Consider the following 22974-nt stretch of genomic DNA (forward strand, 5'->3'; position numbering starts at 1 on the left):
AGCACTGCTCTCTGAAATCCAAATCAGCTATAGATCATTATTCTCCAAATAAACATTTTCAGATTCTCCTTTAATTTCACACTGCTAATCTTCATCTGCTTTTAACAAATGAACATTTCCCCCTCTCCCCTCCCTTCTATTTTAGTATGAAAGAGTTTTCTTAATTGAGGTACCAGTTACAGGCAAGAATGTCTTTCCCGAACCCTTTACTTAGGCATTCATGAGTGCTGTGGCATAGATTTATATTGCAGGTAAAATACCATTTTGTTTTTTGACTTTGGGTTAGGAACAGCTTGCAGCAATGATGGAGCATCCATAGCTCAGTGGTAGAGCACGTACTTCACATCGAGAGGGTCCTAGGTTCAGTACCTGGCAGCTCCAGTTAAAAGGATCTCAAAGCAGGTGATGGGACAGACCTCTTCTGAAACTGTGGAGAGCTGCTGACAGTCAGAGTAGGCAGTACTGTACTATGAGAATAAATAGTCTGACCTGTTATAAGGTTTCCTAAATCTGTGCTAACATTTGATGTGTGAATGAATGCCTTGAAGGGCTTTCTCCAACCTACTGAAACAGCAAGTAACAAAATCCATGGAATCTCTGTGGCCCTCCAGATGTTGGTGGACTAAAGCTTCCATCATCCTTGGCACCTGTTCTGTAGGATAACATGTTAGTAGACATTTAACCTGGGCCTTTTCACCATTTTCAGTATTGTTACTTTTAGTTGTTGGTTATTGTTGTTTGGAGGTTCTTAAACCAATATTTGCTCTGGGCAGGTACTGAACAGTCTCATCACTTCTGTATAATCCTAATGTTGTCAGCTGTAAAATGAGATGGCTTTATTTTTTTACTGTGTATGCTATTTGTGAAAGTTTTTATCAGAGAAAGAGAGGGAGATATAGTGGGAGTTACGGTATATACCAGGCATAGGGAGCAGCATGGTAGAAGGCAGAAGTGGGAGAATGTAGCTAAAGCAGTAGTAACCTGATGATTCGTATGGAAACTTCATTTGTTTTGGGTGAACATTCCATGTTTCTACAATGCTATTAACAATAATGTTGATTTTGATTTCAGTAGTTTGTTGTTTTTTTTAAAGTGAATTTTTTTAAGTAAGAAAAATGTGGTTAAAGATGTATAAATATTCATCATGCCCTACCTGTCTATTATCCCAGTCAATTTCCACCCCATATTCCAAGCATTTTAATGTCATGAACACAGAACTGATCCAGTTGCCTGCTGCATCGTCCACACTCCTTCCTGTCAGTAGTCATCCTGTGAACTGAGAGCTTCACTTGCTTGACAACATGCATTTTGGGACCAGCTTTACTAGCCCCTTAGTTTTGTTTAAAAAGTAGTGTTGGGGCCAAATATTTACTCAGTTATGCATTAATAATTTCTTTACTAATTTATTTTTAACTGGCATTTTCCTTCAGGGATTCTACAAATGAAACTACTGCACATTCAGATGCTGGTAGTGAACTGGAAGAAACTGAACTGAAGGGGAAAAGAAAACGCGGTCGTCCTGGCAGACCTCCAGTATGCCACTTATTTTTTTCTTTGAATACCTGTTTTAAGACTGTTCTTGCATTTCATTTTCTTAATTTCCACATGAAGTTTTCTTTATATATTAATCTGTATGAAAGCTTGCCGTGTAATTGGTAAACAAGTAGTATTGATGCTTTAGTGCAGCAGAAAGTCAGCTTGTAAGAGAAGTTAACCTTTCATATTTTGTTTTGTGTCACATATAGTATTTTAAGTATTCAAGCAGGTTTTATATGCAAAATGTTTGATTTTTTTTTCAAAATATAATGTTTGCAGAATATAATAAGACTTTTCTGAAAATGGCAAGAAAATATTTTGCTTTTGCTGGATGAATTGTTTACCAAGGTTGTTAAAAACAGGGTGGCATACCAGCCTCTTGCAAGTGGATTTCTGCTTATGCTTATGTTCCTCTCCTCCACTCTGCAGTCTCTTGCATGCCTCCAAAATCTGCTCTGGAGCAGGGGGCTGTCAGGCAGAGAGGGAATGCAGGAGGCTACGTGGAAAGGAGAGGCAGAAGAAATTGCATTTCACAAGTGGAATTCCGTTGCACAGTTAGTTGGGTATCATTGGATGTCACCTATAGAATAATTCATGTTGCTTAATTATTATAATAAACCTAAAAAAATTCCTTCCAGTAGCACCTTAAAGACCAACTAAGTTAGTTCTTGGTATGAGCTTTCGTGTGCATGCACACTTCTTCAGATACACTGAAACAGAAGTTTCCAGACCCTTCTATATAGTGAGGTGGGGAGGGGTATTACTCAGAAGGGTGGTGGGAATGGGTGATTGGCAGATAGCTGTGATGAGCCTGTTGACGACTCTTAACGACTGCAATAGGTCTTACAGGAAAAAGCAAGGGGTGAGAAGGTGAAAAATGGCTTTGTCATGTATAATGAGATAAGAATCCAAGGTCTTTGTTCAGACCAGGACTCTCCATGGTTTTAAGTTTGGTGATAAGTTGCAATTCAGCAGCTTCTCTTTCCAGTCTATTTCTGAAATTCCTTTGTAGTAAAACAGCTACTTTGAGATCTTGTATAGAATGTCCTGGGAGATTGAAGTGTTCTCCTACTGGTTTCTCTGTCTTGTGATTCCTGATGTCTGATTTATGTCCGGACATAAATCAGACATCAGGAATCACAAGACAGAGAAACCAGTAGGAGAACACTTCAATCTCCCAGGACATTCTATACAAGATCTCAAAGTAGCTGTTTTACTACAAAGGAATTTCAGAAATAGACTGGAAAGAGAAGCTGCTGAATTGCAACTTATCACCAAACTTAAAACCATGGAGAGTCCTGGTCTGAACAAAGACCTTGGATTCTTATCTCATTATACATGACAAAGCCATTTTTCACCTTCTCACCCCTTGCTTTTTCCTGTAAGACCTATTGCAGTCGTTAAGAGTCGTCAACAGGCTCATCACAGCTATCTGCCAATCACCCATTCCCACCACCCTTCTGAGTAATACCCCTCCCCACCTCACTATATAGAAGGGTCTGGAAACTTCTGTTTCAGTGTATCTGAAGAAGTGTGCATGCACACGAAAGCTCATACCAAGAACTAACTTAGTTGGTCTTTAAGGTGCTACTGGAAGGAATTTTTTTTGTTTTGACTATGGCAGACCAACACGGCTACCTATCTGTAACTATAATAAACCTGTTATGGAAGATTTGGTTTCTCAGTTGTGCAGGAATGCTAGAAAATGGTTCTTAGTTAAAGGGTCTCTAGAGCACCATTAAATCAGCTATGCAGATAAACCTTTACTCTCATGAATCCAACCTGCTCTTGCTACTTTCAGTCTTTGCCACTCTTTTAGATTCTTATAAATTTCCTCATGTTTCATCACCCTCTCTCTTCTTCAACACCATTTCTTCCTGAGCTTTTTTCTGGCACATGGTGGCTTATTGCAAGCTTTGCATGCTCCTAAAAGCCAGATTTGTAGTAGTGTGATGTTGAATTCCACCATCTGTGTCCCCTATGTACATTTCAAGATTAAATACTCATTTCAAATTAACAGATTAGTGTGTATGGTAGCGTGCCTAACTTTGTAGTGTGGAAAATGGCATTTATTGGTGGAGCAGAGAAGCTTTAATTGATTGTGAGTGGAGAACACAACCCTTTTAAAGACTGTTTGTGTCATGGAATAGCTGACTTATTTTGAAATTCAGTTTGGGATTGGGACTTGTTTCTTGCACTAGAATCTTTAGAGGCTAATTTACATTTTTTGGCATTGAATATTATGACTGTGTAATGTGCTAAGTTTTTAATATTGCAAGCAGCTACCTTTCTTTGAATTCTATATGCACTATAGGCACACACACAAGTTACAGTTGCTCTCAGCATCCTGATACATGTGCACCCAGTGTACATAATGACTTTTTTAAAGGCATGTACTTCCTTCAAACGTATATGCTGTGATTTCATTATTTGGTCTTTAAATTGTTTTAATTTGTGGTGGTTTAAATTGACACTAAAATTTCCATAGTAAGGCATGTCAGCATGTGCCTTGATAAGAGTTAAGCAAATGTACTCAGTACTTGCTGGAATAGCAGTTAATACAGCAAAAGTTGAGTGCTTCTAAGTCCCAAAGGTCTCAGTGGGAGACCTTCAGCATGTGCTGAAGTCTGGTTTTGTTGTTTCTCCCCAGTTAGTTGTAATAATGTAGTCTGAAATATAAAAGTATTATTCAAAATGTCTACTCCTTGTCAAGGGAAAGAACAAAGTTTGCTTGTTAGCAGAAGGGAAAGCAGATACTTCTTTCATTTGTATTGAAATTAGTAGCTGATCAGGAGTCAACTAAGTTTTACATGACCTAGAGTCTGCCCTACGTCTGAACAGATGCAATTAGTGCAAGATCCTAACAGTCTCAAAGTATCTCTTGGAAAGAAATGTCAGTATACAGTCCAACTTGAGACAACTGTTTTTCTATAATGGTGGTGTTATACTGGCTTAGAAGTATAAGTTTGTGTAAGAAAAAATCCAGGACTCTGGAAGACGACCCTCTTGTTTAGTTATCACTGCTAAAATATGACACAGAATGCTCTGAAGAAGCTTACTGTGCATGTTTTAAAGAGTTTCCTAAAGAGCAGGCTTTGGTGGGCAGTTGTTTATAATTATTGGTTCAATCTATTTGCATTAGAATGTCTTGATGTTATCATTTTATTGTTTACACAATATTCCACACAGCGCAGGGAGAGTTCTGGTGCAATTAGTGCCAATAGTAAATGTCATTTAAGAAATCAGCTCAGTGCTTAAATCTTACTTGACTTAAGAGACATGACGTGTGTGTTTCCAATTAAAATACACTCAGTGTTTAGTAATAAAAGTTGGAGATGAGAAATAAAGTCATTTCAGTTGCTAGCACTCATGCATGCACTGTTAGCTTTCAGGAAACATTGATGTAATATAAAATAATACAACTTCCCCCCTTTTGCAACACCTGTATTATGCAACAGGTATGTTCTTTTAGTGAATACAGGTGTTGTTTTTGGCAAAGTGTGACAAAAATAGAAACAGAAAATCTGGTTACCACTGGAAATTCTCAGTCTCTACTGCCAGTAATGGTTAAACAGGGAAGGGAGAGATGCCATACAGACCTTTAGAAAGACTCTGAGGGCTTATTTGTTTCAGGAAGCTTATACATAATGTATATTTTTTGCTGCATTGCTCTGTGAAATAGATTACTTTGGTAAATTGGTTTTTATATTCTGGGGTGGGTGGGTGTTATTGCTGACTAAGTTTGTGTACATGTAGAAATTCTTTTGTATTAATACTTTTACTGTTGCATTTCTAAGTTTTTATTATGTAATCTGCCTTGAGAGAGCTTTGCTTGGAAAGGCAGCCTATAAATATTCAAAAGAAATCAATAAAATGATATAGAAGTCCCACATTTTCAGATATGTGTTCCTGGCAAACATCCCATAAAGGCTTTTACCAGATTGCCCCCTCCCAATTTCACCTTCTAATTTGGAGAGCCTCACCTCACCCTCCCAAACAAAAATGTGTATGAATGATCCAGAGACTAAAATGAGTAAAATGGGAGAATTTAATTCTCATGTGAAAGCATGTAACAAGGCAAGTGATACTGTATCAAGACTTTGAATTATCTTTTACGTAACTGAAATCTTGAATATCTGGCCAGTGGTCAGCCTTTAAGCCTTTTGGGAGGAAACATCAGCTTAGTGATAGAGCATATCCTTTTCATTCAAAAGTTGCAAGTTCAATCCCTGGTGTCTCCAGTTAGAAATGAGATAGTAGGTGATTGGAAGAGCTTATTTGAACTTAAAAATCAGCTACAAAGGTAGCTCTCTTGGTTTATAAGGGAGGGGGAATCCAAAATCTGCTGGGTGATACCTTTATTAGGGCTAACCAAAATGCCGCAAAAGTGTGGAAAGCACTAAAAAAGAATATTAAAAAAGAACTTTTACTGATGATAAAAACTTATAAAATATCTAAAATTTTCTGTATGCCCAGACACCATTTATTCCTTATATTGAGCTCTGGCAGTGAAAGCAGGATCTGTGGTAAAGCCCAGACTTGAATTAAATTGGTAAGGAGAGGGAGACATATGTGAATTTCTTTGAAAATAGACACTATCTTTATTTTGTTGGTGAGGGAAAATGCATTTTGTTGCCACTATTTCTCAGTAAACTTATTAAAATGAACTTAATAAACTCATTAAATTATTAATATTATTTATTAGGCTAAGCCAGTGGTTTTCAACCAGTGTGCCATGGCAACACTGGCCTCTGTCCCTCTTTCTTTCTTTCTTTCTTTCTTTCTTTCTTTCTTTCTTTCTTTCTTTCTTTCCTTCCTTCCTTCCTTCCTTCCCTCCCTCCCTCCCTCCCTCCCTCCCTCCCTCCTCTGATGCCCTCTTGCATCTTTGCCTCCCAAAGGCTTGCACAGCTGTTTATTGCAGCAGCCCTGGCTATAAGCTCTGCATGTGAATGGTGCCTCTGGGAGGCATCTCCCTTTGGGGCAGGGGGGCGCAGCTCAGAAACTAGGGACGGCATCGGCAGCAGCTGCTCAGAGGACTCCCAAGGAGAGGGGAGAGGAGGCTGAGGGACCCCTCCACAAGGGAGGATGTTCAAAAAAGAGTGAGAGGCTGCGAGCTCTGCAGGCAAGGGGTAACATAACTGGCCTCCTAAGCCCCACGGGTGCCACAGAAAGAATGTAGTTGATTAAGGGATCCATGGACTCAAAAAGTTTGAAAACCTCTGAGCTAAGCCATAGTTCAGCAGTGTGGTGGGGAGCTGCCATGAGCTTCTAAGCTCTTTCCCCCTTTCATCCTTCTGCATAGCTCAGAGGAAGACTTCTGCCAGGTTTAGTCTCTCTTTCAAAGAGGTTTGGCTTAGTGTTATGTATGAACTTAGAATCCTGGTTTATAACCCAAAATGGTGAGTTGCTAAACGAGCCAACTTGAAACTAGTAAAGGAACTGGCAACACCTGGAGCTCTAGGATCTGATTTGTGACACCATTGTAGGAGATGGCAACATTTTGCTGTGTTGCCTATAGAGCCAGAATGACACATGAAGGGCTTCAGTAGCTGATATGTATTACTCATATACACTGAGTGGAAACTTGCAGTTCAACAACCAGCAGAGAAACAGCTTCTTCACACTGTGAGCTTTCAAATAGGAAAATATGCAACGCAAAATGCTTCTTTGAGACTTTCAGAGGGAGGAAGCAAAGAAGTAATACATTTACTTATTTCACATGAATCTTTTACAAGTTAGGTGGGAACAAATCTTTTGTATTGGAAATCTTGTGCATACTGATAACAACAAGAAATTTCCTGAATAAACATTGGGGTGAAGATGGCGATGAGTAAGACTACTTGTCTTTGAACTCTGCAGCCTGTTCAGGTTCTGGTTTGTTTTTATTTTGCATAGTCAGTTGATTCAGCAGTGTTAATTGCAGCATACAAGCAAGGAGCCCATCTGTTTTACTTTTACATGGGATTAAAAATCATGTATTTTAATTGGAGTGAATATTGTTTATTGGAAAGCTAGTTATGTATTATTAAATTTACAGTTTTTCGTCAGCTGGCTTAATTTGTTCTGAATTGTTGGTCTTGGAATGACAAGGCAGAGCAAAGTTTGAGATTTTTGCAAGTGTTGTGAATGGATTGGAAGTAACAAGGCTTAAAGTGAAGAATAGCAAGCAGAATGAGTTGGGGGCCCAAAGAAATGGAGGCAGGGATATTGATGGAAGACAGAACTCACAATGTTAAAGCTGTCTGAGTTGGATATTTGTTACTCATGAGCTGGAGTAACTGAAAACAATGTATCCTAATGAAAAATGCTCAATAACTTTGATAACCCTTCCTGCCCTTATTATATGCATGTGCTTTAAACTGCAGTTTAAACAAACACTCTTTTAATAGAACATAAGGAAGGAAATTATGTATTGAATATATGTAACTATCCTGCTGTATTTTGTTATGCTGAAATGTAGTCTTCGCATACTTGATATATATACTTGCAATTGTAAGTGCTATCAGATACTTAGACCAAACACTCTACTGCCACCACTCTGTGAGAGGCTTTCATCAGATAAATAATATCCAAGGGAATATCCTTTTCTGGGTTTCAGTCAGCATGGAATCGGATTGGGTAAAAATACAAAAGGGAGGGAGAATAAAAGTATTTCAAACTGAAACAAGAAAAAGTAATGTTCAAACTGAAAAGAAACGTGACAAAAATAACTATACCATTTATAACAAAGAATACATTTGGATCTTGGAATCTATGCTATACCCAGGGTATATAAGGAATGGCAGGAGCATATAAATGTTTGGAGACGAAAAACGATACCTGCTGATAGATTGTTTATGTATGCTGGCATGTTTGCACACAATATTGCTTTATGGCTTTAAAAAATGAGTGATGAGTGGGTATATGGTATATATGAATTTTGCAATAAAATGGTGGAAATAGTGGAGAAAAAAGCTTGTGTTTAGAGCAATATACAGTGGTACCTCTGGTTGCGGACGGGATCCATTCCGGAGCTCCGGTCAGATCCCAAGGTTTCTGCAACCAGAGGGACCACTTCTGCACATGTGCACGATGCGGTAGAGCGCTTCTGCGCATGTGTGCGTGGCAAAACACTTCTGGGTTTGCCGCTTTCGCAACCCAAAGTTCCCGTTACCCGAGGGTAACGTAAGCCGAGGCGCTACTGTATATTCCACCTGAAACCCCCCAACTTGTCCACAATCAGGTCATGGATGAGGAAGATCTTATTCATAGCCAACCTGGCATTCAAAATCAGCAGCTGCAGACTCAAGGGCTGGCTGATAGGACAGCCACAGTTCCCTAGGTTGGAGTGGGGCCTGGTACATGACACACAGTCACTAACTGCTTGTGCTGTGTGCCCCTTACTGGGGCTTTTTAAAAAGAATTTTTAAAAGAAATTTGTGAAAATGTACCACATCCACTTTTATACCTTAGGCCCACCTCTACACCTCAGCCACACAGCAACTTTGACATGCAGCCCCCAGAGAGTTGACTCTAAAAAGGTTAGCCACCCCAATGTAGAGTCAGTATCAGGCCTGCTAATCTGAATTGCTTTTATTATGTATTTTTTGTTTTTATCTTGTATTTTTATGTTGTAAACCACCCTGAAACTTGTGGATGAAGGGCGGTATACAAATTTAATAAGTAAATAATAAATTGAGCCAGTCTGTGAAAGGCAGTATACATATAAGGTGTATTGCAAGGGTGTGAAACCCACTGCCTGCTTACATGATTAGGCCAACCAGGCCTCCCAGCCAAATCACACCTACCTAGAGTTAAAAGCATGAAAGTAGCTTGGCAGGCATCTGATCAGCTGATCAATGGTGCTTGAAAAGCCCCAAGTGCATCATGTTCTAGGCACCTGACTATTAGTTAATTGACAATGATTTGTGGGCTCAGTGGGCTTTTGCAATATTCCTTTGGATACCACTTATAACTTTCATACAGTGTTATACAAGTTTTTAAAATACATGATTGTTCTGTTTTTTAAAGGAGTATTCTTTTTTTCTCTTCAAAGGAAGCAGTTCGTATTCAAAGCCCTTCCCCAGCACTTAGAATATAAACTGCTGTCTCTGTAGAGGGGGAAATAATTCCACTTTTAGGAGCATTTCTCACTCTGCAGAGACTTCTAAGGTCCTGTCCCTAACTGACAATGAGCTGAGTTAATGCCTCTTTGAAGGCATGCTCCCAAGGCTAATAAACTGCTTGGCATGTCTTCAAAGAAAGTTGTTCTAAACAACAATTAGCTAATCAGTTATGCCGACCTTCTTTGAGCTTTGACAGGTGTTAGTCACCTGACTGTAACATCAGGTGATCGACAGGTGTGTGATCCTGCCCATCTCCAGAAGTTGGCCTGTGGGAGATGGGAGTGGGTAAGGATCCTGTCTGGCAGCTGGATACAGTTCCTTACCCCTAGTTTATTGATAGGCAACCTACACAGTAGAGTCACAAGTTGTGCAGACCTTGCCTATATTTTAGCACCACATGCCTTGCTCTTTGAAGTCAGCTGTTAGCCAGTTATGATAGAAATAATGGGACAAAAAGTAGAATTTGTCTTTGATAAATTTGGGATTTCACAGATTGTGCTTGACTGGCTCAGGGCTGAAGTACACATGCATGTTCATCTCGTGATTTAAATTTTATTACACAAGACAAACACACACAAATGCAAAACACAAAAAAGCAGCTTATGCTCCTGTTGTGCAGTAGCTAAAGACTTTGCAGTTATTAATAATTCATTGTATAATTAACCTATAGTACAATAGGATACATGTCTACTCAGACATCTATTTGTGTTTAATGGGGCTTACTCCCAGGTAAGTGGGTACAGAATGGCAACCTAGACTTTGGCTGAGGCTTGTCATTGGGGGAAAATATGGTTGCTGCTTTGCAGAGTTTTTGTGTTTTGCATTTGTGCGTGTTTGTCTTGTGTAATAAAATTTGCAGAAAATAACTTTAGGAACTACCTGATCGCAAACAAATCCACCACAGAAAAGATGCACCCTGGTTGCTTGGGGCAAAAGTACAGTACATTCATTCTGAAGGTCCGTTCTTAACCTGAAACTGTTCTTAACCTGAAGCACCACTTTAACTAATAGGGCCTCCTGCTGCTGCCGTGCCGCTGGAGCACGATTTCTGTTCTCATCCTGAAGCAAAGTTCTTAACCCAAGGTACTGTTTCTGGGTTAGCGGAGTCTGTAACCTGAAGCATATGTAACCTGAAGCGTATGTAACCCGATGTACCACTGTACTACTATAGAGTTTTCAAGAACTAAAATATGACAGTAGCAGGAAGAAATGGCAGTTCTTTGAACTCCAGGAATTCCTATTGCCTGGTGTCCGAGCAGCTTACTTATCAATGACAGGTTTGACTTACTGACAAGTAGAAGCAGCCAGATTGACTCATTTCAAAGAAATTGCTTAGATAGGGTACCTGCATGTTTTGCTTCATAGCCTTGTTTTTAGGAGGGCTAGACACCTTCTTTAAAAAACAGTTGAACCCCAAAAGTTCAGTGTCTGGGGTCTCTGCCAATGAAGGCATTTACAGGCACCGTGGCATCTATGGGCACTGTACTGATGACTCCAATTTAATGTTTCAATCATCAGCCTTTAAAATTTTATTGCTATTGCTGTGCTAGGCATCATGCAGATTGCAAATCAAAGCAGGCAAGTCCTACCAATATTTCATATTACAACAAAATAAGATGACAAGATGGGGGATGGGAAGGGGAAAAGAAAATTTAAAGTATCATCAACATAAACAGAAAATTATCGCATTTGTCAGACAGCAACAAAGTGCTGATTTACATGTATTAAAAATGCTGTCAACAGCAGAAAGCCCAAGAACAAGCTGTGAGTAGGGAAGGAAGAGCAGGAATAGAGAGGAGTTGGAGCATGTAATGGTTAAGAAGTAAAGATTCAATCTGTGTTAAGTGCAAGATTGAATAGGCAGCCAATGTGAAGTACAGGAAAGAGGAGAGAGATTATCATTGCAAGACCTGGGAAAGGTTGGCAATGCTCCAGAATTAACAAATCAAAGGCTGAAGGTGAGAAACTGGAAAACTTGCCCAAAATACAAAAAACAATGTGTGAAATTAAGCCTGACCTGGAGTTTGGCAGTATTCTTAGAAAAAAACCTGAATAAATCTTAGAAATATTATAAAGAAACCACAAGATTTAGCACTAGAATGAATCTGACCAGGAAAAGACAATGTTGAACCTAAAATAAAAGGAAAACTAGAAGGTGGAGAGAAACATTGCCAATATCCTTAGAAAGTGAGACATTAGAATTAGGTGAAATAAATAGTAATTCTGTCAGTAGTCTATTGCTCAAGTTCATACAGAATGACCAGGCTATGATTTGGCTGTCAAAAACCTTGATGTCAGCTTGCAGGCTCCCTCCCTCCCTCCGAAGTCGATTTGCAAAATACAGTTTGTCAGCTTTGATCTCATGTGACATCCAAATTGCCAAACCATGCTTATGGCTATTACTCTGCCTAGAGAAGTGCCACACAGATGAAAATCAAAATCAGACAGACTAGATCTAACACATGCCTTGGCAAAATATTACAGGAAACAGAGTAAAATACAGGGATAAGAACTTGAGGTAACTTGAGAAGATTTGGTAAGAATGCCAAAATAATAATTGAAATTGGGGGAGAGTGAAAGGGAAATGGGAGATAGAAGTTTCTGAAGCAGGTAATTAAAAACATATGCTTTGAAGAAAGCAGGTGGCGCTTGTCGGAATCTCCGCTACGACCAAGCTAATAAAGCTCATCCTTCGACGATAATTAACAGCCTGAGCCTTTGATCAGGCTCCAAGCACGCTTCCCCATTCAGCAGAGTGTCCAGCACGCAGGGAAGGATGAGAAACACAGGCTACATTGCTAAGAGTTTTATTCCTAACTACGCAGACAGAAAACACATGCTCTCTCTGTGAAAGGCAGAGGGCAACTGAAACAAAGGAACAGGGAACAGTAACATCACATCCATCTCCTGTCTTCCGTGAGACTTCCAACAGTCTGGAATGTGTGGAGTGCAAAACAGAGTCTTGTGACTACAAAGCACTGCACAGTGGCAACACAGAAAAACTAACAGCGCTGTGGTCTAAACCACAGAGCCTAGGGCTTGCCAATAGGAAGGTCGGCGGCTCAAATCCCTGCGACGGGGTGAGATCCTGTTGTTTGGTCCCTGTTCCTGCCAACCTAGCAGTTCGAAAGGACGAAGTGCAAGTAGATAAATAGGTACCGCTCTGGGGGGAAGGTAAATGGCATTTGTGTGCGCTGCTCTGGTTCACCAGAAGCGGCTTAGTCAAGCTGGCCACATGACCCGGAAGCTGTCTGTGGACAAATGCCAGCTCCCTCGGCCTATAGAGCAAGATGAGCGCACAACCCCAGGGTCGTCCATGACTGGACCAAATGGTGTGGGGTACCTTTACCTTTACTTTGAAGAAAAAGCAGAAGCATAAACTCTAGAAGAAGAAAAATAGATTGCTCAATGAGAGCAAGGACAGAAAGAAAATCAGCATAGGAAAGAGAGGTACCATAGACTTTTGGTTGCCTTGGAGCAGAATTGGAGATACCTTAAGCTGGTAGTTTGACTAAGATGAAGGTAAAACATGATGGAGAGCCAAACAGTAAAGAGATTTAAAAATACCTCAGCTACCTAAACACCTGAGTAGGCTTGTCCGAACAAAAATGTTTTTAGCAGACACTGAAAAGTTTTTATACCAGAGGAGTATGTGTTCACATTGCAAAGCAAGATTTGCTTTGCAATTCAGACATGAGGATGTAAAGTGGACATGCTTGAAAGTGATTGGTGCAAATGCCAATGCATAACTACTTGCACCTCAGCTACGGGAAGGAGGACTTAGGAGAAACAGGAGGATATATCAGGATTTTTATTTCTAAGTTGAAAACAGCCCCTTTATGAACGGAAGGGGGGGGGTGCTCACAGAACCTTTGAAGCAATGCCAGAATACACTATTTGTTGTATTGATTATAATACCCCTGTTTGTTTTTACAGTCTACTTTTTGGGTTTTGTAATTGGAAATAAGGCCATAACACATGACCAAAATGTTCAGCTCGAATTTTGCAGCCTTTTCCCAATTTTCTTTCATCATGGGCGTTAGCTACCTAAACAAATTTAAAATAGTGCCTCTTTACAAAGTGCTTCAAGGTTAGAGGAAATGTTGAACTGGGAGAGCTATCTACTGCGTGGCATTCCATTCATTCACACATATATCCATCTATCTGGGTTCATTCATTTAGTGTGAATGAACCAACCAGAGTTGTTGAGCTTTCTGCAAAATAGCTTCTCTTCTTCGCTGTGCTGCCTGCTGCCTCTGGTGCACGGCCACTACACTACAGAGATGCTGGAACTCAGTTCCAGTGAGTTCCGGCTTGAAAGAAGCCCTGCATCTATCCATCCATCCTGCTCTTCTTAGATGAGCAAAGCTGCTCATGAAAATAATAATAAAATACATATATCTGCTTAAATGGCTTTGATCCAGAGCTAAGCATGTCAAAGGATTGGCAGAAACAGACTTTCCTCGTCCTGCTTCTCTCCCCCAGAACTTCCTCCCAAGAGCTAGAACTAAAGAATGGGGAACCCTGTTGTTCTTTGCTGAGAAGGGCTGGAGAGGAATGGGGATTTCTCAAAAATTAGGAGGCAATGCTTTGTGTGAGAAGCTGCCTCATCAAGGATCCCTGCCATACTCACACCATTCTATAAGGCCCCCTGACCCTTGAAAGAAGCTTTTTTGGAGATTGAGGAGCTAGCGGCAGAAAAAGTCAAGTTCTGTCAGCTGCGTTTGGCATGTTTATCTCTGGATCCAGCCCTGTGAACTTAAGTTAATCAATTGGTGTGTCATGTTTTGCTAATATCTTGAGATTTTTTTTCTTTAAAATATAAAGCCATACAGAAGTGAAATGAATAATGAAGATGCATATTTAAAATGCACTGTTTTTCTTGCTGATAATTCAAAACTCTGGACTCTCATACAATACAACTGTAAGTATAAGGATCAGAATGATATAAAGGCATCAAGGTTCTTTCTCCCTGCTCTTCTGTTTCCCAGTCTGCCAATAAGAAGCCTCGAAAGACTCCAGCAGAAAAATTCCGTTCTGAAACTGGAATAAGAGGAACAGGTCGAGGAAGAGCTAATGGTCACCCACAACAAAATGGAGAAGGGGAACCTGTCACTTTGTTTGAGGTGGTGAAGTTGGGCAAAAGTGCTATGCAGGTAAAATTATGGGTGCCCGTTGAAGGCTCTGTTAAATTTTAAAAACTAGATTCAGAACCCTAGTACATTTCCAGAAAAGTTTTCTGGTAGTTGGCACACAAAGTACTTGGAGGAACAGCTAGGTAAATTCCCACTAAGGAAATGTATTGACCAAGTACAACTATCGTGGCTTTATGCCGAAGAGTGGGGTTGGGTTATCTTGATTATATGGAAATATGGAATCTTAATTAGTAATGAGTTTTAAAGGTATTCTTAAGAGATGATTCCTTTTTGTTACCAGATTACTGGTTGTAAACCAGTATTTGTAACTTACTATTGTTTTCTGTTGAGTCCCTCCAAGTATGTATTTATATCTTAAATAAATAACAAATTCTGTGATTTTTGGCATTCACTGCAGTTCTTAAATCATTATGTCAAGCAATTAAAAAACCAAAAATTTGGTTGTGAAGGACTTTTTTGTAATCCAAACCAAATTAAAATAAACTGTGGAGTAGTAAAATGCTCCCCAACAAGCCCATGTTATCTAAGTCTATTTCCTTAGATTAGTTTTTGTTTGAAAAACCCCATGGGACCTTTTAGAGAATCCCAATACTGTATTTTCTATTAGGTGGCACAAAAAAGTACCCCAAACATAGGAATTAGTATGAAATTTCAGGGAATACTTTTTGTCTCAGCCATTTTTCAAAATTGTATGAGAAAAAAGCAACTTGCAGTGGTAAATGGCTGAACTTCGGGGATGTTATTTACTACTGTGTAGGTGACTGTGGGACGCAGGTGGCGCTGTGGGTTAAAGCCTCAGCGCCTAGGACTTGCCGATCGAAAGGTCGGCGGTTCGAATCCCTGCGGCGGGGTGCGCTCCCGCTGCTCGGTCCCAGCGCCTGCCAACCTAGCAGTTCGAAAGCACCTCCGGGTGCAAGTAGATAAATAGGGACCGCTTACCAGCGGGAAGGTAAACGGCGTTTCCGTGTGCGGCTCTGGCTCGCCAGAGCAGCGATGTCACGCTGGCCACGTGACCCGGAAGTGTCTCCGGACAGCGCTGGCCCCTGGCCTCTTAAGTGAGATGGGCACACAACCCCAGAGTCTGTCAAGACTGGCCCGTACGGGCAGGGGTACCTTTACCTTTACCTTTTAGGTGACTGTATTGTGGGTTTACATATGTGTAGACCAGATTTTAGAAAAAATCATTGGATGAAACTATCAACATTTTGAGAGTACAGTAGAGGTGGGGTAGTAATTGCTAAGGTACACAGCAACTGAGGGCTAATGTACACAGTCTTCCTAAGGAAAAGAGCAGCTGAATATACATTTGAAGCAGCTGTGCAGACATATCAAAATTACTAGGTGGGCATGCCACATTCGAAGAGATATTATTAGGCCATAATATACTTTCATTAACTTATCCAAAATGCTCATCCGCCAAATAATGGGAAAGCTTTTAAATTTGACACTTGGACTCAAAATACTGTGTGCACAGAAGTAGAAAAATGGGAAAAGATGCTAAAAAAATAGTTGCTCTAAATATGAGCTACAGTTTTAGTATATGCGTGTTGAAGCAGACACCGTGGGATATGGTTTTGATCGCTAGGTTGTCCAGTTTCTCTGTGTGATGGAAGGGAGGCTAAGGGTGATAACCAACCCAGTCATTCTAAGAGCAGACACATCAATGACTTAAGTTGGATATCATCCAAATACACTTACTGAAATAAGATTGCTTCCTCTTTTCTTTTTCTTTTTTTTAGTTACTGCTGACAAATTAGAACTATTCCTCACATTAGTTCTGCATGCTTATAATATTGCAATTCTCTAAAGTCTGACCTAAATGAAATTAACTGGATTTCTGGTGTACACTCAAATTTATACCCCCCCCCCCCGAGTTGACTAGGGATAAATGTGGCCTTTGAACTGAGAGGGTTAGCCCTCTTCCCCTCTTACAAAAGGTTCTGTTTATACAAACTTGGGATGTCATAATAAACCACCTGGATTTATTTGCACTTTTTGAAGAAAACAACTAAAAGTTTCTTAAATAAAAAGTTCTGATATGAATATCTGAATATACCTTCTATTTTATTGACAGTCTGTAGTGGATGACTGGATTGAGTCATATAAACAAGATAGGGACATAGCACTTCTGGATTTAATCAACTTCTTCATCCAGTGTTCAGGATGCCGAGGTAAGGATAAGTGATAAGAGTTTTATAAAACTGTTCTAAATCTGTATAACTCATCATCCAATGTGTTTCTTGAATGGGGAATATAATATGTGGTGTGTTACCTAAAACCTGGATAGATAACTTGTATATTGTGTATTCATGTGTTTTCCTGTATGAACACATCTATACAGAGAATGGTAATAAAGAAGTAAGATTTTTGAAAGAATAATCAAGCTTAGGTATTAACACTTAGGTACCTGGTAAATATATAAGAGCTTTATTTAACTAGAATTGAGCTGCCATATTTTGTAATGTTCTTTCTCCATAGTTAGGAAACTTGTTCTTCAAAGTTAAAGAACTAATGTACTTTAAAGAGCATGGAAAAGAATATGGAATGAAGTATTTTCGTATTTGTGGTTATGCAGCCAAAGTTACACCACCATTGCACAAGAGAATTATTAGCAGATTAGTGGCAACCCAGAAATTGTCAAATGCTTTTAAAAAAACACCCTTTAGTAAAACCCAACAACAGGGGTAATAATAATAACAATAATAATGTCCTTTAATAGGTCAATGACATGGAATCTTGTGTGAGCAAGAGTTGTGAGGAAACTAATGTTTTGGTGGGAAGGGGGAATGGAGTGCCTGGAAAGAAAGGAAAAAGTGACACATAAGATAATATAAATATAAATATAAATATAAATATAAATATAAATATAAATATAAATATAAATATAAATATAAATATAAATATAAATATAAATAAATAAATAAATAAATAAATGTTGATGGCCTTTCAGCTGATTCCCTGGTAGCCCGCTGGAATGTGGAGCTAACCAGGGCTATTGACTGTTTGGCTCCGAAGCGCCCTCTCCGATTGCATGGAGCCCGGACAGCCCCGTGGTTTTCCACGGATCTGAGGGCAATGAAACAATCGTTGAGACGGCTAGAGCGCCAGTGGCTGATAACTCATTCCGAATCTGACCGGACACAGGTTAGAGCTCAACGTCGAGCCTACCAAGTGGCGATAGCGACGGCGAAGAAGAATTTCTTCACCGCCTCTATTGCATCTGCAGAAAACAGCAGCAGGAGACTTTTTCAGGTGGTTCACAATTTAGCAGAACCACCTGCAACATCAGGGCCCAGTACGGGCCACATGTTCTCCTACAATGATTTTGCAAAGTTTTTTGCAGATAAAATCGCTCAGATTCGGGAAGAAGTAGACTCCACCATGGGAGCAGGGCCGGGGCGGGAGAGTGCTGGAATTCTGTCTAGTCAAGCTGAGTGGGATCAATTCCAATCTGTTACCTCCGAGGATGTGGACAGGCTGCTTGGACGAGTGAAACCAACCACCTGTCTCCTTGATCCTTGCCCATCCTGGCTAATAAAAGCTAGCCAGGAAGGACTGGGTGATGGGCTTCGTGGGGTGGTGAATGCTTCCCTCCGTGAGGGAGCCTTCCCAGACCCGCTGAAAGAGGCGGTTATTAAACCGCTTCTTAAAAAACCATCTTTAGATGCGGCCACGATGGCCAACTATCGCCCAGTCTCAAATCTTCCATTCTTGGGCAAGGTGATTGAGTGAGTGGTTGCCGAACAACTCCAGGCACGCCTGGAAGAAGCGGACCATTTGGATCCCTTCCAGTCGGGATTCAGGCCTCATCATGGGACTGAAACTGCCTTGGTCGCACTGGTTGATGATCTCCGGTGGGCTAGGGACAAAGGTGAGAGCTGTTTCCTAGTTCTGCTGGATCTCTAAGTGGCGTTTGATACCATCGACCATAACATCCTTCTGGACCGTCTTGAGGGGCTGGGAGCTGGGGGCACTGTCATACAGTGGTTCCGCTCCTTCCTCCTGGGCCGTGTTCAGAAAGTGGTGGTGGGGGATGAGTGTTCAGACCCCTGGGCTCTCACTTGTGGGGTGCCTCAGGGTTCTGTCCTCTCCCCCATGTTTTTCAACATTTACATGCTGGGAGAGATCATCAGGAGGTTTGGGCTGGGTGTTCATCAGTATGCAGATGATACCCAGCTCTACCTCTCTTTTAAATCAGAACCAGTGAAGGCGGTGAAGGTCCTGTGTGAGTGTCTGGAGGCGGTTGGAGGATGGATGGCGGCTAACAGATTGAGGTTGCACCCTGCCAAGACAGAAGTACTGTTTTTGGGGGACAGGAGGCGGGCAGGTGTGGAGGATTCCCTGGTTCTGAATGGGGTAACTGTGCCCCTGAAGGACCAGGTGCGCAGCCTGGGAGTCATTTTGGACTCACAGCTGTCCATGGAGGCACAGGTCAAATCTGTGTCCAGGGCAGCTGTTTACCAGCTCCATCTGGTACGTAAGCTGAGACCCTGTCTGCCTGCGGACTGTCTCGCCAGAGTGGTGCATGCTCTGGTTATCTCCCGCTTGGACTACTGCAATGCACTCTACGTGGGGCTACCTTTCGAAGGTGACCCGGAAACAACAGCTAATCCAGAATGCGGCAGCTAGACTGGTGACTGGGGGCGGCCGCCGAGACCATATAACACCGGTCTTGAAAGACCTACATTGGCTCCCAGTACATTTCCGAGCACAATTCAAAGTGTTGGTGCTGACCTTTAAAGCCCTAAACGGCCTCGGTCCAGTATACCTGAAGGAGCGTCTCCACCCCCATCATTCTGCCCGGACGCTGAGGTCCAGCGCCGACGGCCTTCTGGCGGTTCCCTCATTGCGAGAAGCAAAGCTACAGGGAACCAGGCAGAGGGCCTTCTCAGTAGTGGCCCCCGCCCTGTGGAACGCCCTTCCAGCAGATGTCAAAGTGATAAACAACTACCTGACATTCAGAAGACATCTTAAGGCAGCCCTGTTCAGGGAAGTTTTTAACGTGTGATTTTACTGTACTTTTTGTTTCTATGGAAGACGCCCAGAGTGGCTGGGGAGGCCCAGCCAGATGGGCGGGGTATAAATAAATTATTATTATTATTATTATTATTATTATTATTATTATTATTATTATCATTATATAAAAATGTCACAGTAGACCTGTTTCATTGTCTAGATATGCCATTTTCTGGTCTGTACTGAGAAGCTATTTTAAAATGTCCCCAGGGATGGAACAGAGAGCTTTTAATGCAAGATTTTAATGTAGCTAGGGCTGAACCCAGTCCTCTATATCCCCAAATGGGCCACTGAGGGTTGACCCTGCTCAGTGGGCAGACTGCCGAGTGACTGTTGGGGGCGGGGAAGGAAAACTAGGATAATGAGGATGGAATGGCTGGGAAGCTAAACAGAAGCACTTCAACATTGCAAGAGTTTTGTGGCAAAATCATTTTTTTTTGTTTGTTAATTACTATTCATTCGTATGACAGACAAATCAGCATATTTAGATAACTCTGATGTAACTTATGAGGGTCAGGAGCTTTTCCAGAGTCCCAACATTAAAGGTTTTTTTAATCTGCATTTCAAAGTCAAAAGAGAATCACAGTCCCTTGTAGTTTAATTATTATCCTGAGAATGTGCATCCACGTGCATCATAAACAATTCACTCTTGGAACATACAATTTTCTGGAAGGTTTCTGGTATCTTTCTTTTCCCCATTTAATGTTACGAGTGATGGTTTTATTAGTTTGTGTGTTTTGTCCTCTTCTTCCCTCCCCTCCTCAGCACATTAGCTGAGTTTGTCATGCTGCTTCACATGCCAATAAAACCAGGTTTTATGGCATACTATATTTTGAACAATGTAGATTTAAATCAATTTAATTTAGAAGCTTCAGAATTCTCAGCCATATTAACTGAGCTAAAATTATCTGGTTGAAGCTAGGGCTATAACAATCTACCTGCTTTATTAAGTCTTTTTGTTGTTTTCGTTTTGTGTTTTAAACTGCCTGGCCCCTTTTCAGAAGTAAAAGAAAATACAGTTATCCCAGGATTGTTCTATTTTGTTGAATTATATGACTGAAAGCATACTGAATAAGATCCAGTATGAAGGGGGGGGGATCATAATTAAATCTATATATCGTTCTATAAATTAATCTTAAATCTAGGCCATTATCTTTTGGCTAGTATTCTCAGATAGTTTCTGATTCCAGTGTCTGGTAAAGGGACACCCCTGTATCTGCAAGACTTCACTTGGAATTAATTCTTTTGCTTTGCTGGAAGTAAGTCAAACCAGCAATCAATGAATAATTGTTTGATTATTGATCCTATTATTGCTTTTCTATTATTGATAGCTGGTCTTGCTACTAATATTTGAACATTAATAATTGTCCTGTATTATTTAAAAACAAAATAATACAGTTTTACCTAGGACAGTTAGTCACTTTTATGGTTCTTCAGGTTATGTAGCACTAATACAGACTTGGAAAGAGAAAAATTACATAAAATTTGACTTCTTAGAAGCCAGACACTTAACTCACAGCTAATTTAATATAACCAAGCTCATGTTCAGAAAAAGGTCATTGCAAGACTGCATTTTACCCAGACAAAATCATTTTTGTAAGGAATATGGTAACTTTTAAAACATTTTATTAAGAAATCCCAGTGGAATAAGACATGAGCAAACACCTGAAACCAGATAAAGCTAATAACTGAGGATATGAAAACATGATGGCTGTCACATGATTTTATACCCATTATAGTATACTCACTTTGCTTAAGGGTAAGCACGGTGGTGGTTGGTCTGTGTGGTTTTCTATGTGATGTTCATACATTACTGATTGGTTTTTGAGACTAGCACATGTTGGACATAGAGAAAAGCCCGCAGAAGGGAATTGGCAAAAACTGACTTTGCTGTTTCTCCTTCCCTAGCACCCCATTCAGTCTCCAACTCCTGTTGAATGGAGTGAGTTGTGGTGCAGGGGGGAAAGGGGATTCCTCACTCCCCCAAATCAGTCACAGGTAACTTCCATGAGGAAGGGGTAGGGGTATCTGCTTCTTCTAGCCCCCTACTGCAAACCTCTGCAAAATCTGCCGTCCCAGATGGGCTCAAACCCAGGGAGTGTAAAATGCAATTTGTTTGTTCAGAGGGGACTCTGGGATTGCCAATACTATATAAGCAAGAAACTAGCTGGATATGTGCAGCCCCTATACATGTTTGGCTGACATAGGACTGAAATGTTTAAATCTAGTTTTAGAAACTTGACTGTTAATTCCTGTACACCGCCCACAGGACTAGAGTTGTATTTTTACTCTTGCAATGCAACTGCAGTTGTTTTCCCCTCACATTTATCCTCCACAATTCCTCTTCTGTCAAGGTAACCAGAACTTCCGAATGTTTACAAATATCAGTTGAGATTCTAATCCTGGTGTCTTTCTCTGGTAAATATAGAATGCTGGGCAGATTGCCAGGCTATAAATAGTGACCACCAAGTCAAAGGAGAATATGTAAATGGAGGACTAGGCAAACCAGAAAAGCAAAACAAATTTTAAAAGCCTCACAAAATGATGGCGATATTTTTTTTAGTAAGTTTTTTATTAAAGATTTTTCATAATTCAGTAAGCTAAAACAAACTAATAAAAACAGAAACCAAAACAGAGACAAAGAGAAAAAGAAAACATCAAAGGAAGACTGAAAGAAAAAAAGGGGGAAAATAAAAAGGACTTCCAATTTTCCATCTCTCAGTTACATAAAAGAAATGATTCAAAATATTAACTCTAGAGTGACATCCAACTTATCTATTTTCTGTTAGGCAATATTTTCCAAATCTTTCAACCCAGATGTCTTAAAGATTAATTCATTTTCTGTTTTACACAAAAAGTCCAAAAGGGGTTCTCTAATTATTGTTATTAATAAATCTAACTTTTCTCTAATCGAACATATCAGCTTTGTCTTCAATACTCAACAACCATTCCTCCATATTAAACAATAATAAGTCCTTCCATCTTTATTTCATAATTCTTTTCTTACTTTATATTCATTAGCACCCAGTGCCATATCTTCCATTCCCATTTCCTGCTGTATTTGCTGTGGTTTTCCATCCAGATTTTTTTTAAAATGTCCCTTTCATTTACACTTCTTCCATTCTTTTTCTTTTTCCAAGAAAAGCGCCAGAGGTTTGGTA

The 22974-nt window shown here is 40.3% G+C and overlaps 1 protein-coding gene across 2 annotated transcripts in view; it reads left to right on the top strand.

Annotated features, from left to right (window-relative positions):
• The window catches only part of STAG1 (STAG1 cohesin complex component), a 106727-nt gene that overhangs the window by 44932 nt on the left and 38821 nt on the right, over window positions 1-22974 (top strand). For both annotated transcript variants that reach the window (XM_079976833.1, XM_079976834.1), the window contains exons 3-5: window positions 1431-1533; window positions 14633-14797; window positions 16872-16968. In XM_079976833.1, coding sequence (XP_079832959.1) covers window positions 1431-1533; window positions 14633-14797; window positions 16872-16968 — 365 coding nt within the window. The remainder of the gene's footprint in view (window positions 1-1430; window positions 1534-14632; window positions 14798-16871; window positions 16969-22974) is intronic.

The sequence above is a fragment of the Podarcis cretensis genome (assembly GCF_951804945.1).
Source record: "Podarcis cretensis genome assembly, chromosome: 5".
Taxonomy (NCBI): Eukaryota; Metazoa; Chordata; class Lepidosauria; order Squamata; family Lacertidae; genus Podarcis; species Podarcis cretensis.